The sequence below is a fragment of the Rhyacophila brunnea genome, unplaced genomic scaffold, assembly GCF_057557595.1.
Source record: "Rhyacophila brunnea isolate RB1 unplaced genomic scaffold, BYU_Rbru_1.0 scaffold_17, whole genome shotgun sequence".
Classification (NCBI taxonomy): Eukaryota; Metazoa; Arthropoda; class Insecta; order Trichoptera; family Rhyacophilidae; genus Rhyacophila; species Rhyacophila brunnea.
The window spans coordinates 23,717,020-23,735,173 of record NW_028232827.1 but is presented as its reverse complement, the minus strand read 5'-3'; the positions used below and the strand labels follow the sequence as shown (position 1 = coordinate 23,735,173).

At 34.1% G+C, this 18,154-nt stretch overlaps 1 protein-coding gene across 4 annotated transcripts in view; it reads left to right on the top strand.

The window, feature by feature from the left end:
* Positions 1 to 18,154, top strand: part of sog (chordin short gastrulation) — a 325,330-nt gene that overhangs the window by 300,918 nt on the left and 6,258 nt on the right. For all 4 annotated transcript variants that reach the window (XM_085944183.1, XM_085944185.1, XM_085944186.1 and 1 more), the window contains exons 5-12: positions 6,021 to 6,086; positions 6,604 to 6,916; positions 7,780 to 8,014; positions 9,744 to 10,040; positions 11,771 to 12,127; positions 12,276 to 12,524; positions 13,970 to 14,137; positions 17,975 to 18,095. In XM_085944183.1, the coding sequence (XP_085800309.1) occupies positions 6,021 to 6,086; positions 6,604 to 6,916; positions 7,780 to 8,014; positions 9,744 to 10,040; positions 11,771 to 12,127; positions 12,276 to 12,524; positions 13,970 to 14,137; positions 17,975 to 18,095 (1,806 nt within the window). The remainder of the gene's footprint in view (positions 1 to 6,020; positions 6,087 to 6,603; positions 6,917 to 7,779; positions 8,015 to 9,743; positions 10,041 to 11,770; positions 12,128 to 12,275; positions 12,525 to 13,969; positions 14,138 to 17,974; positions 18,096 to 18,154) is intronic.

The following is an 18,154-nucleotide window of genomic DNA, read 5'->3' as shown; positions in this document are numbered from 1 at the left end:
GAAGATCCTATATACCTAACATCTTAATTATCAATTATCGTATTCTGCTACTGGGTGAAAGCATCCCAAGGCTTCTTACTATATATCATTTATAGACTCACACTGACCAATATTCTACTTTTATTTTTTAACATTTGTATACATATACGGAGCTGGAGCAAGTATTAGGTCCCGGAGAGGAGCAAGTCAAAAAGTATCTGCTCCAACCCTCGGAAATTAACCAATTGAATAAACTTTTTGATCAATAATTATTATACAGACATCAATCAATATAACTTTATTTAGGTAATCAAAAACATTTTGAGGCTGTAAGTCGTATGTGAGAAATGTCCAGAAATACCTAACATGACCTAACGGATGATTTACAATCCTACATTTTGGTCGTAAGTGAAGTTTCATACAAAATACTTACATTAACCTTTTGATCAGTTTTGTATACCTACAACACGTATAAATCAATAAAACTTTATTTAGTCAAAAAAAATTCAGGCGTAATCCGTGTGTGCGAATGCCGAACATCCTATAACGACCAGTTGTCTCTGGATTCCGCTAAGCTGATTCGCATTTTATGTTCATTTGAAGCAAATTGTATAACAGTATCGTTATTTTGTTATGACTACCAACCAATTCAAGCACACTAAAAGTAGAGGAATCACCATCAAACAGTATAATAATGTTTAAGACTATTTATAGTTACTGTCCAAACACTTTGGTTTACAGTTTTCTTGTCTTATTTTCTCTCTTATATTTCAACTAAAAAAGGTCACGGACAATATTCTTGTGGTCTTATTTTAGACGTGATGTAATGTCACTTATGATCTTATTAAGTAATGTTATCTTAGTTAGGGATTGGCGTGTGTCTAATGTTGCACCGCGACTGTAAGCCGGCAGACGGCGGGGGCGCTTCAGTCTGAGCAATCTGTCAAAGCTCATACGTTAATCATTTTGTTAGAAATAGCGCCTCCTGCCAATTTGTGGCGGTCGCCTTACACATGCGAGATTGAATGTTGGAGTTGAGCCAATTTTTGCGCTTGAGATCTTTTCTACACACATCTGTTGGGCTGTACGAATTTCAGACAAGGTATAAAATCGCAAGTCAAAAATTCTTGATTCCATATTAATTAAAATCTTTCAAAACTGAAATGAATTCAGTTAATTGCTGTAATTTTATTTCATAAGTACGATAAGTAAACATTAAGAACATAGAAAAAGCTGTGTTTTGGATGTGAAAAGATATACACATGGTTTCCATCCACTACCCCACGTCTCCACATCCGTTATGCATGGATTAACCCGCCCTTAAAAGTTATACTGAGGTATCTCCAAGAGCCGCCCCTAAGACTTTGCTTGGCGTGCACTATATGTACGTAATTGCTATTTTAATTTAATCTTTTATGGTCAACCCTTCATGAAAAAAGAGACCTTTTAGCACACGGTAAGACTTCGCAAATTAATTGAAAGCTGAGAAATTATTTATCGTCGATCCCTTTCAACCGACACTTTTTGGGAACACTTCTAGCTGCTGTGAAAATTATACAGTTAACAAAATTAGAAAATAAATTATGTCACCTAATTAGGAAAGTTAAACATAATATTTTCTGCGTTCGAGATGCATAATTTCCGCTATGCAGTCGTGGATAACGGTTTCGAATATCGCATATTATTTTTTCGATGTGTGCTTGTATTCACCGTTTGGACACAAGACGATATCGATATTTATAAACAGAAAATTAAGTATTACATTGTGTTGTGAGTGATTATTTATATATTGAGAATATAGAATCAATTAGTTACCACAGCGGATTTATACACATAATAAATGATCTCTGCCCCCCCCCTCCCCAGAATCCAACGGACTGTTTAAAATCCAAAATGGTGCAAAAAATTCGTAATGTTGCTCTTCTTTTCCGGGTTGTTTTTTTTAAACAGCGGGCTATTACTTACAGGGGGTTAATTTCCGGGGGGTTTTCGTTCAGGGTGTAATTTTTCTAGAAACATATTCTGTATAATCATTGTTTATTCAAAAAGGTTATTTTGTCTGTTATGGGACAATATATCTAAGTTGCAATATTATATTAGACAAATTCGCTAATAGGTACCTATCTGAAGTTTTCTAAGAAATTTTACTTTAAAAAAAATCTACCTGTCTAGACGGATTTTCTTTACTTTAACATTAAAAGTTCGTGAAAATTCCGATATGTTTTCTTTTCACTCCGTGAATCAGACTAATGACCAAATTATACAAAAAGAAAAAATGTTAAGTAATATTTTCATTGAGTGTTAAGCTTCCTCTTTCATAGCATGCCAAATTCCTAGATGGAATCTGAATGAGCATCCGACTTACTGAAGACCAGCGAAACATCCGTGCTGAAGAATATTTGGCAATCATGCCGTTGCTTTAAAGTTGCTCTTTGTAGCAGTGGCATTCTGAGATTGAGCTTTAAGCTTTCAGTTAAGGAACTTTCGCGGTTAAAATCAACAAGCTTCAACAATTATCTATGCTACGCTAGATTGATCTTTTACAAGCGCAGTAGGTAACTTAAGTTTTTCATTAGAAGAGTTTATAATTTGAAATCCTTCTTGTGCACAGAGAAAAGAAACATCGCTATATTTTATAAAATAAATGAAATTTAATACCTTCTAACATTATTTCAATATTTTAGTTTGACCTAACAAATGAACTGTCATCAACTTGGCTTGACTACCAAAATTTTTGCATTTATCATTATGATATCATCATCATCAGCTGAGGTCAATCCATTCCTGAATAAAAGCTTCCCCTAGTTCTTTCCACTCTTCTCGGTCCCTAGTTCTTCGCTACCGAGTATATTCACTGAAATTTATGATTTCGTCTATCGAGCTATCTTTAGAGCGTCCTTGTGCTCTTTTAGTGCTCCTTGAGTACCACTGTATAACGGAATTGTCCAGCAGTTGTCCACTAACCCAGCAATATGCCATTTTCCTGCTTAGCTACCCCTATCACTTCGCGTACTTATATCTGCCCCCTTATCCACTGGTTTATTTTATACCATAATATATCGACAAAAAAATCTTCATATTAAAGTCACCACTGATTTGCAAGTGTATAATCATATTTTTTATTAATTAATTAAAGCAAATATTTTTCCTAGCTTAGTACCATATAAACTCTGATTTTTTAGATACATAGCTATGCGTAAAGCACTGACTTTTCATGCCGAGGTCGCAACACATACATTTGTGAATTTCTGAAGTCTGGGTGTTTCACCAGTATTTATTCGGGACTCGTGGCGTCTCATAGTATTAGAGACAATTTTATTATTATATATACACACATATAAAAAAATATTCCCCTTATATTCTTCTTAATTATTACTTACCCTCTTTTAAAAGTATTGTTTGCTCGCTACTGACGTCCAGGTGTCTCAGTTCAAAGAGAGTTAGGAAATATGTCGTCTTTCTACGATCATGTGACCATTGCAACTTTTTTATGAAAATAATCTTTTACGTGAAAAGAAACAGTTCAATATAAGAAGATATACAAAAAAGATAAAAGGCACTAGGTAGGTATAATGTAATTAATTAATTGTGAATATCAAGATTAAAATATATCTATCTCTAAATTATATAATATGTACATATTTTTTTAAACTAAATTTTGATATATACATTTGATAGAAAATGCTATAATTAATATTCGAGTGAGCCAGAAATAATATTAGTAAATTAGAATCAAATTATACTTTACGTTTATGTAGAATCTTCCTACTTACATCAATAAGAATCAATAATTATAATAAGCTTTTATATATTATATTAGTTTATGTACAAATGTCCTTTTTGCGTATAGGTATATATATTTAATCTTCTTTTTGTATCATGTTCAATCCTAAAAAGATCATATGGGACTTACACAGAGTGGAACTCAATACCCATTTGACATTTTTTGCGACCTGGATTTCGCTGTTCACACTGACTTGATTGCCATTAGTGACTGCCAAAAATTTACTCAAACGCACAAAACTCAAATCAATTAGAATTTAAATCGAAATTCCATCAAGTATCCTCGGTCGATAGTATTAATTTAAAAAGATCAGCTAAAATCTGCAACGGTTTTATGTTACGTGTACACGCTGAATTTTTGCATGCTTTCTGTATATTCCGAGAATTGACATTCACAACAACACAAGCGCTAATGCGGTGACAATTAATTCATTGTATTAAAATTTGGGGGCGGTATGGTATGATACACAAGGGGGTATCTCACAACGTTTTTAAAAAAGTTAATATTTTTGTAAATGATTCTACCGCTCTGAAACCTTCACTAATATAATATATTCAGCCAATTCAGTACATGCGTTTGTTTAAGTTGAAAAATTACAATATAAAAGTGTTGTAGATCATTACCAGTTTTGATACTTGAAGTTGAACATTTCCTGACATTATAGAGATCAATCCAAATATTAGTTCCGATACAGCGGCGCGTTTCTTTGACGCAAATGACGCATCCGATTCGTTAGTAAATTTAAAAGAGAGTATCCGAAAGTCCTGAGGGTCAAAACCAGTCACATACTTGTAGTTATGAAATTGTATTGAAATTTAAAATGAAAGATACGTATTTCACAAAAACTTATTAGTACTAATTATAATGTTATTTTTTATCGTGGGGGACCTCAAAATTAACGCCACTGAACTATAACTATAACTTGTGTATGGAATAATAAATCAATTTGCTCTATTTGTGACAATTGATTGCCTAGTATTGAGATTTTAAAAATCTTGTATTTAAATTAACTTACTTGAAGTTATATAATCGTCTATTATTAGACCTTAGCTACTGATACCCATTGACTTAATTCACTTTCGCTAAGTATAAAATACTTATTTTCAGACTTCAAGAAAAATCACTTGACGCCAAAGAGATGGAAAGCAATCTGATTTTTATTCAGACGATGACGTTTGAAAACTCACTTACAAGTTACTATAATATGAGTGTTGGTGAGAATATTTTTTACGACTTTATTAAAATCACGCCAAAGTCTTGCACTGTGAGATTAAATGTAATGTAAATTTAATGTGAGTTGTGAATCAGTTTCGACTCGAAAATAAAATCAATATCTCTTACAAGCAAAAAGCACTCAGGTTTATTTTATATTTTGAATTATGTTACTACTTACGCTGATTTTTCGATAAAATAATATTACTAAGAACGATTCTGTTTTATTTTAAAATGTATATTAATACATTTAAATAAATATTAATTAATCTCTCTATAGAATTGGTGTCGATTTCGAAATATTTGCCTTTTAACTAGCGTTTTGACTTTTTATATAATATACTTACTTGAGCACAAAATATAGTTTTTTTTTTAATTTAAATTTGGTCTGTTCTGGATATTACTCAAAACAATTAATTACAATGATGAATCTTGCCCATATAAATCCACCAATTTATTAGAGTTTCATCTCCGAAGTTAAAATAAATCTTCTAGAAATTAATGCAATTACAATAATTCATCACGAGTTGATAGAGTGGTCAAATAGTAGTGGTGAAGCGGTATTGTGAGATACAGGTGCATGCGTACAACCAACCGTTGTCAATTGCGCGAGCTCAGTCGAGTGTGAGACTGATGTAAGTACATGTCAGATTTCACTGACTGGAACGGCCAAGTAGTTAGTAGAGGACCGCGCGAGAATCGCGTTGTCTGTCTCCCTCTGTGTTTCTATCACAAAAGATATCCAGAAATTCAGAGCAGGTATCGAGCAATATAAAGGTTATGGGCAAATCCAGAATTCTGTGGAAGTACGTGGCAATGCAGCGGACAGAACCTAAACTAACCTTAATCAACTTGGGGAGGTCTTCATCCAGCTCTGGATTGACCCAGGCTGATGATGATTATAATATATATATATCAATTTTTGAAAATACATATTATTTACATATTTATTATTTAAAATTGGATTATCCACCTGTTAATGGGTAACAGCAGTTTCGCTCATTTCAAAATTAAATTAACTGATAATATTTTTTCTTTGTTTCAGGTCCTGATACTCTGCAAGATTTGCCGCAGGTTACCACGTTAGAAGAAGAAGAGAAAGATGCAAGACGTGAGTCAACATTTATAATTAATATGTTAAAATTATTTATTATTAGAACTTTCATTTAATTTCAATGAACAAAATAATCAATGATCTCTACGGTCTCTACATTCCGCCCTTTATACTATGCCGCCCCTAAGCAGTGCGTAATCTGCCTACCCCCACCGGTCATCACTGTCTTGCATCCTTTTAAGGTGACTAAGTCAAATATTTTACAAGAGTAATATGAATTCGATACATACTCCATGGTATTATAGCATTGCCATTGCCAACCGTACTATAATAATAGTACAATACTATAATTTTGATTTAAGGAAAAATGAAAAATAGTTCATTGTAAGTACCTACATACTATAATTCTACGCAAAACATGTAAACAATACTATAATTTTGAAAGCAAATCTATAATCAGCATTGAAAAACATGGCAATACTGTATACATCTATATAATATGTTTTTTCATCTATCCTCACGTGAGACGGAGACGTAATACATGACTTAAAAATGCATCTATGCGCTTCTTCAGATTTTGCTGCCCTCTTGGTTGGCCCTCGCCAGCCACCAGCAGCTCTGCGGTTCATCCTTCGTAGACGCTCTCTTCATTTTGCTCTCGAAGGTGCCACGGAGGCCAAATCCCTGCAAATATTGGACGGATCTGGTAGCATTCTTCAAGAGGTTCCTGTGGGAAGTGCATCGGCGGGAATCCTCGCCGGCAGGTCCTGTGGAGCCTGGCGAAGGCTTCCGAGAGATTATAGAAGAGCTTTGCGGGATGGAAAGTTATCTGCTGCCCTTCTGTGGGCTGGTGATACGGAGCCGCAAATCATTGGACAAATTGTAAGGTAAAAGATTTTCCGATACTTTGAATTTATGCGATGAAATTGTTCCAAATAAGGCGGCATATTTTCGGATTCGATATTGGCTTTCAGCTGGATAACATAAGATAAATGCAATTTAATAATATAACCAAAGATGCTGATAAATCCGTCTTCTATAATCTATGGAGATGAAGCCTATAAGTATGAAATTTAAGCAAAAAAGGACCTTTGTTTAACTACAAGTGACTTCACATTGCAGACTCATTTGAAGAGAATTTCATACTTTTCTACTATGACATTCCACTTTTATTTCAGATTCACACAATTTACTTAATTACATGTGTCAGTGCAATTAATGCCAAAATAAGTCTTTTTGGAATTGGATAGTGTACCTACCTACCTATGATTAAATTTGACATTTCCAGCGGACATTTGAAAATAAAATTTAACCATGAGTATGTGTTGAAAGATAGGTAGGTACTACCTAATCAATTTTATGTATGCAGCTAAAAGCAATACATTGTATCACATAAAATATCGAGACGTGCGTCCATAGGTTATGTAAACAAATCAACTGATTTCAAACCAGAGCATGGGTCGCCATTTTGTTTTCAGGGCTGCCAATGCTAGAAGGAAATAATGAACTTGTTACCAATCACTAACATATTTTTAGACCCTATGCACTCTGCAGATAAGGCGGCCCTGTACACAGTAATGCTTTCGAAGAATATTCACTGTATAAAACAATTTAATAAAAATATACCTATATAATGTTATTAATATTTTTCTTCATCTTAAAACTAACAACCTCTTTACAATCGTTTATTGTAACAACTGACTCTTGCGATTCAGCTGGATGATTGGCAAAACTATATTTATAATTTCAGTCACGGTGCCCTCGGCACAGAGATGTTCTCATCGCTACTGGAAGTAGATGCTGGCTATGGCTCCGCGACTACAGGATGGGGAGGCACGGCAGCCATCTCAGCATCAGCTGGCGCTGCTGCCTCCCTCCACATCACCATCATGTTCAAAGGAGTCCTGGCTGCAGATGAGATCGCTGAGGCTCCCGTTGTCATTAAACTGGAGATGATTGATAAAAATACAACAGTGCTGGAAGAAGTAGGTTATATTATTATTCTTGACATTTTTTTTTAAATCATCAAAATTAAGCGATTGCCAGCGAGGGGCCTATTCCCGACTGACGATTATTGGTCGTCTCAATGTGAAGTATGACAACCAGGTTTAATAAAATAAAAATTGGAATGGTTAATGCTTCCTGGTGTATTTGAAAATGCAACACACATTATTGCACGTCTATAATGTGTGGTTCATTTTTGTCGGACACCAACGACATTAATATGGACGAAGCATCTGGGAAAAAAAAATTGACACTCACCTTTTCGTCGGGTCTGCCGAATGTCATAATCTGTTCTAACGCCATTACAATAAAGGTGATATTGCTATAAATTACCGATGCGTTTTGTCGGGTCTGCCGAATGGCATAATTCATATTTTAATATCAATATCGTTCACTCAAATGAACATTGACACTAGAAACACTGTTCTAACGCCATTACAATAAAGGTGATATTGCTATAAATTCCCGATGCGTGATATCGCATAATGGAAATTGCGAAATTTTTCACGTGACGTCTACCTATACATGTGCGAATGTCGCTATGCACGAATTTACTTGCTAGCTACTACACTGAGTGCGTCCATTAATAATGTCATTGTCGGACACTCACACATTCAAAACCCTGCGTCAAAATGTAGTATATTGGGTTATGGTTATAGCGTATAGGAATTCTATTTATTAATCTGTTCTGTGCTTCCAACATGCCTTTGACACAAACAATGATGCCAAAAATAATTATTTCATTCTAATTTTATTTAAATATTGTACCAAACAAAAAAAAAATCATTTAATAAGATGTGTGGGGTCAGGTTGTAAAAAAAACTAGAAATACTAAAACAAGCTATATCTTGTCCAAATCCACTTTTGGCTGCAATAATCAATCTACTAGTGTTTTATGTAAATTATAACTTTGTTTTTTTCTTATGAATATTATTTTAATACTTCTGAGTCATAGGTATTTTGTCTATGTAGATTTTATTGATCTTCTTTATAACCGTTAGAATACAATTTATGTAACAATGTTGGAAATGTATTTTATGACAAAATATCACTATTCCATACATCCCCACAAAATTATCATGTTACGCCGGATATTCCAAATTTAAAATACATTATTTCAAATCTTCTGATGAATCGATTGTGTCATCTGCGTCAAAGAAAATCGTCGCTGGTTGCAGACCACACAACAGATAAATAAATAGATTTCAAATACACTACATTTTGACGAAGGGTTTTGAATGTGTGAGTGTCCTACGAAAATAAAGAACGCATTATAGACGTGCAATAGTGTGTTGCAACTTTCAATACACCAATATTAAATGAGTGTCAATGCATTAACCATATGACAGTATTCGACGTATGACATATTCTTGACACGTGTTTAAGTTTATCCCATATTCTTCCGCACTCAAGATCAGCTGTCTGCTACCTCACACCCGTTAGGTATTTCTTTTCTCATTATTTCTGAGTTCCCTGTACTTGGCAGACTTTTAGAAAATCACAATCTGTATAGTGACCTCATGCCATTAAAGCCACATGGCCACATGAAAACCACAGTTATTAACGATAAAAAATCATTCTAGTAGGTATTTTATCTTATTTTTAGTGTACATGGAGAATACGTCCTACTAGCAATTTATTTATTATACGGACAGTAAAAGTATAGGTACATATTAATTAATTACTATTTTCGTTTCCAATTATTCGTAGATCCGCCACATTCGTAAGCCCTCGGACGACATGAACATCATAGAAGTATCGTCGCCCGTGTCGGCAGCGGATCTTCGCCTTCTGGCCCGAGGACGCCTCACCCTGAGCATCCGCGGGGCCAGAAAAGATGCCACCGGAGTCGCTCGCCCTTCGCTGAGGGGCGCCGCCCTGCCGAAGATGGCTTGCGATCTGTTCTACACCTCACTGAGTGCTGCGTCAAGAGCTCAGACTCCGTTGGCTTCAGGAGCTGCTTGGCTTCATCTGAATAGGGAGGGGGAGTTGGTTTACAATGTACAAGTAAGTATAGTCTCACCTAGGGATCCCGAGCTATTTTCGATACCTATGAATCCCGGGATTGATAAACATAATCCCGGGATTTCGGGATTGATTTTTTTATCAATTTTTATGGAACATAAATAAAAGCGAAAATATAACAGAAAAAATACTTTCAATAAAAAATAACTACATTAGAAATAAACTGAGTTTGAATAAAGTTTGATTTATACCCATGTGTAAGTTGCCGATTTATTTTATTTTTTCACATAGATTATTAAAAATGAGAAAGATTGGAAAAAAACAATGCTTCGCACTTTTAACAAAGTAAATCCACCGTGATCTCGTACGTTTTACGGCAATTTCATATTTGGCTGATTTATGAAACGGAAAAGCCATAAGTACGCCATGATTATTTATTTGCTTTACTATTTTAAATCTCGCTAATCCATTCGTTAAGTCTTTACTATCAGAAACAACAATCTCGTATTAAATTCACATTATTATTTATATATATATATATATATTTAATATTATTTACTCCATTAAACTTATGTATTTCCAAGATTGAACGTAGATATACAATATTAACAATAAATGTCTTAAAAATTATAAATTATACTAGATTTATTATTGACCGATTTTATCAATGTTATGTGTAAATATAAAAATTGTAAATTAACAATGGAAAAAAATGCCAACCCCGGGACCAGTCCCGGGATCCCGGGATTGTCAAATTGTAATCCCGAAATCCCGGGATCAGAAATTTGGCTCGGGATTGGATTCCCTAGTCTCACCGCTCTGTGGGGTTAATCTTATTGATCCATAATACTTTTGCCCGATAGAGCCTTCTGCGATCGCTGCGATGGAAACATACCATGTTGGTTGCATCTTCTAGATAACTACAACAAACAAGTCATATACACCTTCTTGTTAGGTACCTATGTAGTTCAGCTTGCCAACTGTAATTTACAAAAATATGACAGATAGGGTAAGAAAATAAACCAGATGTAAATAAGTAATACTTATTGTTAACATGTTTTTATGAGAATGGTTATACAACCAATAAATAATAAAGCAAAAGGCTAAAAACCATTGAATGTACAAAATTTGGACATCAATAAACATTGTAGGTACGTAATATTTTATTTTATTAGTAAGATATTATAAGGTACAAACGACAATGGAGTATGTTAATTATTTTCAAGGAAATCTGGTAAGCAATTTTAGCTGTTATTTGCGATGTTGAAAAACACTATAAAGCCAGGTGAAAATTTAGCAAGCTAAAGAAAAACGCCAAGTTGGCTACGCTGATGTAGTTACTAGCAACCTATATGTTCACTTCTCATGCAGCAGTGATAAAATATGTTAGTGTTTGTGTGGGCGGGGAATTAATCACACGTATTCTACACAGTGATGCTGTGTGTGAACATGCCATATAAACAGTATGATAAATGGAGTCCACGACATGTGGCACCTGCATTTGGTAGTGTTTAGTGATCGTGTCTGTCGATAGCTATGTTTTTTTTTTTAATATACTTAAATTTAGATTTTGAATAATAAATTGATGTCCGACTGTATTTATTATGATTTGTTCACATGACTATCATAATTTTTAGGCTCAAAACCCAGAAACTTGGTAGATTTATAAGGATCCATCTCAGATATTTACTGATGCACCGAGAATCTGTACTGACACCATTTACCCAACAAAGGGCTTTAAATTATTGCTAATGTGTTTATTTTACCTCTAGGTAGACGAATTAAACATGCTTGCCTCACCGATGATAACACTTGTAGACGAAGCCAACAAACGCAACACGGAACTTGAAGACCTCACCATGTTCTTCAGAAACGGCCGAGCATCAGGCTCTTTGGACAGGATGGCTCCCAGGGTTCTAGAACCGCTATACTCCGGAGATTTGGTGCTAAATGTTGCCGCTCACTCAGATGAGAGCATCATCAGAGGAAGATTCATATCACGGCCAGTCGCAGACCCGATGGATTTAGGTGGCCCGACTCTATTGAAAAGGCCAGACTTGAGCCAGCCTGCTGATCTGGTTGGATTGGCATGGCTTTCGGTGGACTATGAATGTAATATACAGTGGGAGGTGAGATTTGTTGTTTATGTTATTTATAAGCTATCTTCAACCAACTAATTAATATCTATATTCGTCATAGATGTATAAATATACAGATGGAGTGTTTATATACTGAAATTGTCATTGCTATTATACTAAACATTATGTTATCCACTAGGTATCAATATCCGGCCCAGCCGCCTCTACATTGACCCTCTCATCACTGGAATTATGGTTAGACCTTCGTCCCATTCTTGCACCGCGAGCTCCTGTTACCTCTCGGAGGCTCGGTTCTCTAGAAGTTCTCGAGGGTCCTTTGCTTTCGCCAGGTCTCGTCGACTTGCAGAGGCTTAACACGGGATACTGCGAGCTTATTGTGAAGGAGCCTATCAGTAATACTACACTTCTGAAAGCGCCTTTGAGACAGGTAATTTAATATTTTTGAAAAAATACATAACGAGTTCCACTGTTCGAATGTATAGTTGTTTCTCAAAACCGAACTGTTTGTAAGATAATACATTCGACTGTAGAATATTTCTGGGATTCTATTTTAGTGTTAATTCTTCTACAGGATGTCACTTCAGATGTTAGTGAATGGCAGGCACGCACATAAGAAAGGAGGTTGTACTCAAATGTAATTCCTTTATGGCACAGTTAATTTTATGGCGTCCTGTCATACACAAAAATATATATTTGCAGAAACGCTTTATTTATATTGTTATGAGACCGATCCATCCTATTGAGACTTAGAATGCTTTTCTGTAGTTTTGGACACAACTGTGGTGAATTAGTTCCAGATCAGAGATGTTAAATGAAATAAGAATATACGAATAAGAAATATTTGCATGTTTAATTTTCCACCCTGTGTGGTAAGCGCTAGAGATGGGAAAACTGGTCGATTTTGAAGACTAAGTATACTTACTACCAGTACCTATAAAAAATACTTAGTATAGAAACTTGTTCCAAAATACTTGAAATTTTTGAAATATGTATCGGCTCAGGGAACTCAGACTATGTATCGGCTTCAATAGAATCGCTGAAAATACGCTGAGCTCCGCTTGTTGAAAAGTCTCATTTATTATAAAATTTTTAACACATTTAAAATTTATGAGTTGTTTTTCTGTTAGGTTACAATATTCTTCTTTTGAGCGGTCATAGAACAAGCCTAAGCCTGTGCGTCATCTCACCACTGTGCTGCGACACAAAATTTATGACCTATTATTCAGACATTCGAACACAATAGACTAATAAATTAAAATATACCTATATTCAAGTGCTACCTTGTTCACGCGCATTTAATGTCAATAGTGTTGAAAGTCTACCAACTGGCAAGTGCACAGAACAGCGACTCGTGATGATATCATCACAAGTTTTTTGGAATAAGTTTATTGGGCTACACATACCGAGTATGGGTAGTTTGTGGTGGTGACAGTATTTCCAACTCACCTCTAGTAAGCGCCACCCTTTGACAGTGGTAACGTACAGATGTATTTCATAATGTATCTCATTGTGATATGCAGTTTATGTAATTGAATAAAATATTCTTTTACTAAAATCATTTAAAGATGTGTTTTTTTCGGACTTCGGCAGCACCTTGAATCTTGCTGCCTGTGTTCCTGACCTCAAGAATATCAGTATATCCAGAACAGTGACTGACCCCATTACCTCTTTGGATTACTTGATTTTACATCAATCAATTTTTTGTTTAATGTAGTCATTCTGATGAAAAACATGTTGCAAATTTAGTATGGAATGGAATGACAAACTAGCCATCAGTACTATATTGAATATTGACCAACCTAGAAACAAACGAATAGTAGCCACTGTTGATTTCAACTGACTTATTAAATTGACTCCATTCATTTTTTACAGATGAAAATCCCAGAAACCTGCCTCCCGCAATACGCTGACAATGAAGTACCTTCAGTTTCTTACGTTCCATCCCATCCAAATTCTCCGGATATCCCCGGCGATGCTGCTTCTTGTTTCCATTCTGGAAGCTTCTATGACGATGGAGCACAATGGAATTCAGCAAATGAGGTACAATTGGAACACTAGAAACATTATTTTGTCTTATTTTTCAATTAGAATTTATTTATTGAAACATAATATCTAGAACATTACAAATTTTAAAACTCAATACCTTCACAATATGACATTTAGTTATCAGTTTTTTTTTAAGAAGTTAAAACTAATGAATATACTTATATAATATCGTCACTGTTCTGGCAGAAGACACTAATTCTAAAAAATGACATATTGAGTTAGTTATACCAAAATGTTCCTTATTTCAAACTTTACTATCTGTAAACATTCTTAACACTCCCGTTGCCACGATGGTCTCGCAGTTTAGAAATGACCTTAAATCATAGATACCCCACTTATTATTATGTATATAAACGTCTACTTTTAGCTATTTGTAGATAAAATATTTAGGCATAAAAAGAAAAATATATAGGTGGTTGAATTGAATGTTTTATATGTAAAATTAATCATTTTTCGAAAGTCTAATCAATATTTTGATAAGACAGTGATAGGGCTATCTAGAAAGATATACGTTAGAGAAACGCGCATAATAGTAATGTAAACATGAGACACTATTTTAAAATGTCATTTGTTAGTCAGAGATAGAAATGTATGTCTTTGTTCAACATAATTCTGTGAATAATGCAATCAGTTATAGCCTCCCATAATATATCGAACCTTGAAGTATACATTGTTCAAATACATCTGACGATAAACGCCAAAGCAACCCTTAACGCAATGTTATTAGTGTTCATTTTACCGTGTTAACTTCGCTACATGTGGCGTTTATTCATAAACAATTAACGAAAAGGATCCAATGCTATTGACCATTGTCTAGTCAAGTCATAAAACCTTTTTTCCCGGATTTAGAATACAGACCCTTGCTACAAGGTTTGTAAAGATTACATCAGTTTGTGGGACATAGGCAATTGAAAAAAATTCTCGAGCGGGCTAAATAAAAACAGCACAGCATGTGGCGTGGCGTATTCACATGTTCTACATGTTTATACTATTATCACATTATTAGGCAATGCAATATGTTAAATATTGGCAAGGGTAATATTATTTCATTCTGTTTTAGAATTTTAGGAAAATAATACAATGCGATAAATTTCATAATATTGATGTACCTACCCATTCAAATGTTGTATTCAAACCCAAATATTAAACCCGTTTAAATAAATACCCTGCATTGAAATCAGACAGCTACAGAAAATGTAGGTATGTTCTAATGACTAGCATCAATAATAATATATTTGTATCTATAGTTAACTGTAGCTTTGTAAATTGCGGTGCGGTGCGGTTAATACGATATTCTAAAATATCCTTTTTTTGACGATATTACTAATACCTACCTATATTAGTTTTTTTTAATTATAAAAGATTATAAATGAGACATTATTTTGTTGGTCCATGGTTGAACCGTAATAAATTGTATTGTCGTCGTAAATCACTAATAATAGCTTTCATCCGAAAATAATAATGAGTCAGCAAATGCAATTTAAGTGCAACTAGGTAGTACACGTGGAGTTTCTTTTGTTTATGAAGTAGACACACAGTTGCAAAAAATATTTTATAGTGTTTGCAGCATTTTTATTTTTTAATTTTACAAGTACCAATAATAAAATTATAAAGTAGGTACCTACTTACATACCTAATATGTAAATAAATAATCATAGTGAACCTGTTGTGTTTACATGATATTGTGTTATAATATTATATATTATTATTAACTATATATAATAATATGTCCATAATATCGGTGGATTGTATGTAGGTACAAGAAATTCATATTAAGATTACTGAATCATTCTAATTTCATAAGTACTTACCAAATAATATTATTATATAAATAAATATTATCATACTCAATCTGATGTAGGTATATACATAATAATATACTATTATATTATTTCTCAGTGGTGAAGTGTGGAGGTAGACTGTTAAGATCCGACATAAATAGTGCATTGTGAGTCATACGTACCTATTTGTTTTTATTGAACTAATACTACAATAATTTACATAATATGGTGTTATATAGTTTTTAAAAATCAGATAAACCCAGGCCGAAATAAACCATAATAGTTTCGGTACGCTTTGGGCAATCCTACAATTTTGTGCACACTTTTTCATTCATACTTCTCTTTTCGTTAAATATAAAGTACATATTATTATTACACGTCATGTTGTTGGTATTTTTTAACTCTTCAAGTGAAGCGCCTAGTTTCAGAAGCCCTAAAAAGGTTTTCATAAAATTTTGAGTTTGATATATATTTAGATATATGTTTTTGTCCACTATATATTGGACAAAATGTAAGCAATAAAACTTAATGTGTTCATTAAAATATATCGAAGCCAATATTATTTCATAATATGCTAGGTATCTATTATTTTATGTGGCGAACGTAATAACGAACGCCTGCACACGTGTTATTCTACCTTACAACACCCTCGTCCGCTTCGGATGAATTAGCCATCCCCACTCTCCGTGAAATGACAGCGTGTGTTCGTTGTTCCATTTAAAACAGATCGAGACACACCGTGGTTTGGTTATGACGTACATTTATCGATGTCCGATTATTATACACGATTATAAGATAATTGCATGTGATATACACAGAATAACATGTTAAACGATGACTAAATAGTATTTAAAAACATACTTTACCTTTTGAAGCAATCAATTAGCTTTTAAAATGCCTTAAAATGCCAAATTTCTAGCGGGACACTGAGTGGACGGCATGGGAACGGGCGTAATTTTTTTACCATGGTAAGGGAAAGGTTAATAAATAAACAGTCTTTATTTTAAAGTCATCCTTTTTACGATTACTTAATAAACTCACATGATAAGCCATTCCATCTAATTATGATATTAATATATCGATATCTGAAGCAATTTGGTTGAACACTGGTCATGGCCCTTCCAATTGACATCACCAATAGCAGGATACTTCTACAATCTACACATTGGTAGAATCAACCACTTTACCAATGATACTGAATTTTTAGATAGTTATGAAGGATCAACATTAAAAAGAATTGCGGTTATCTAAGTCTAATTAGATTGCATAAGTAGGATTGTAATCAACAGATCGATCCCGGGTTGGATTTTGATCAATTGCACCGCACTGCAGGCCGATAGGAATTGAGTTGTGAAAATGTAAAAATCGTGTACCGTTGTAATAAAAAATGATTTCATTGTGATTTTGAAGGGGAAGTATTGACTATTTTTATTTCATTAACCAGCTTACGCGGAAGTTGTTTTCAAATTAACCATGAGGAAACCTGCGTGACCTCATATCTATTAATTCATATTGTATCATCCATGTAGGTAGGTACTGTCGCAGGAGTGAAAGAAAAGATGTGAATCCCTGTGCTTTAAACTGAGACATAGTTTGTTTAGTTTGACATTGAGTTCAATGTGTGCCATAAAAAGGCCTATAACAAAGAAGGGGGAATTGAATATTTCTTTGTGATAGGTAGTGAAAGACAATAATTATTGGTGTTTAATTTGTAATATGTACTTACCTCAGTGTTGTCAGTCAAATATAACATAGGTATTTATTAAAGTTGAAGAATGACAATGGAAGATTGTGGTACATAACTGCCAGTACTGTTATTATGACAGCCAATCCGAAGTTGGAAACTACTATATGTAAGCATATCCAAAAGACAGTTATTTGGATAAAGAAGCAGATAGTTGCCGAAGTCTCAAAAATATTTATGACTGTCGTCATGTCCAACAACTTGAAAATCGGTGTTCCAAAATTTTTCAAATTTAGAATCTATGAATAGTGTTGCTTCTTCAATAAAACAATGATTAATTTATTTCGAATTATTAATAACCTCTAGCCCTGCACAATGTGTTCGTGTCATCATGGCCGTGTGAGGTGTGATGCAGTCCGCTGTCCACCACTAACCTGCGGTACAAGAGCCTTGATAAGACCTGGCGAATGTTGTCCAACTTGCACAAGTAAAGAAAATTTTATGACTTTCCAGCTTATTTATTTATTTATTAAATGTGTCATTATT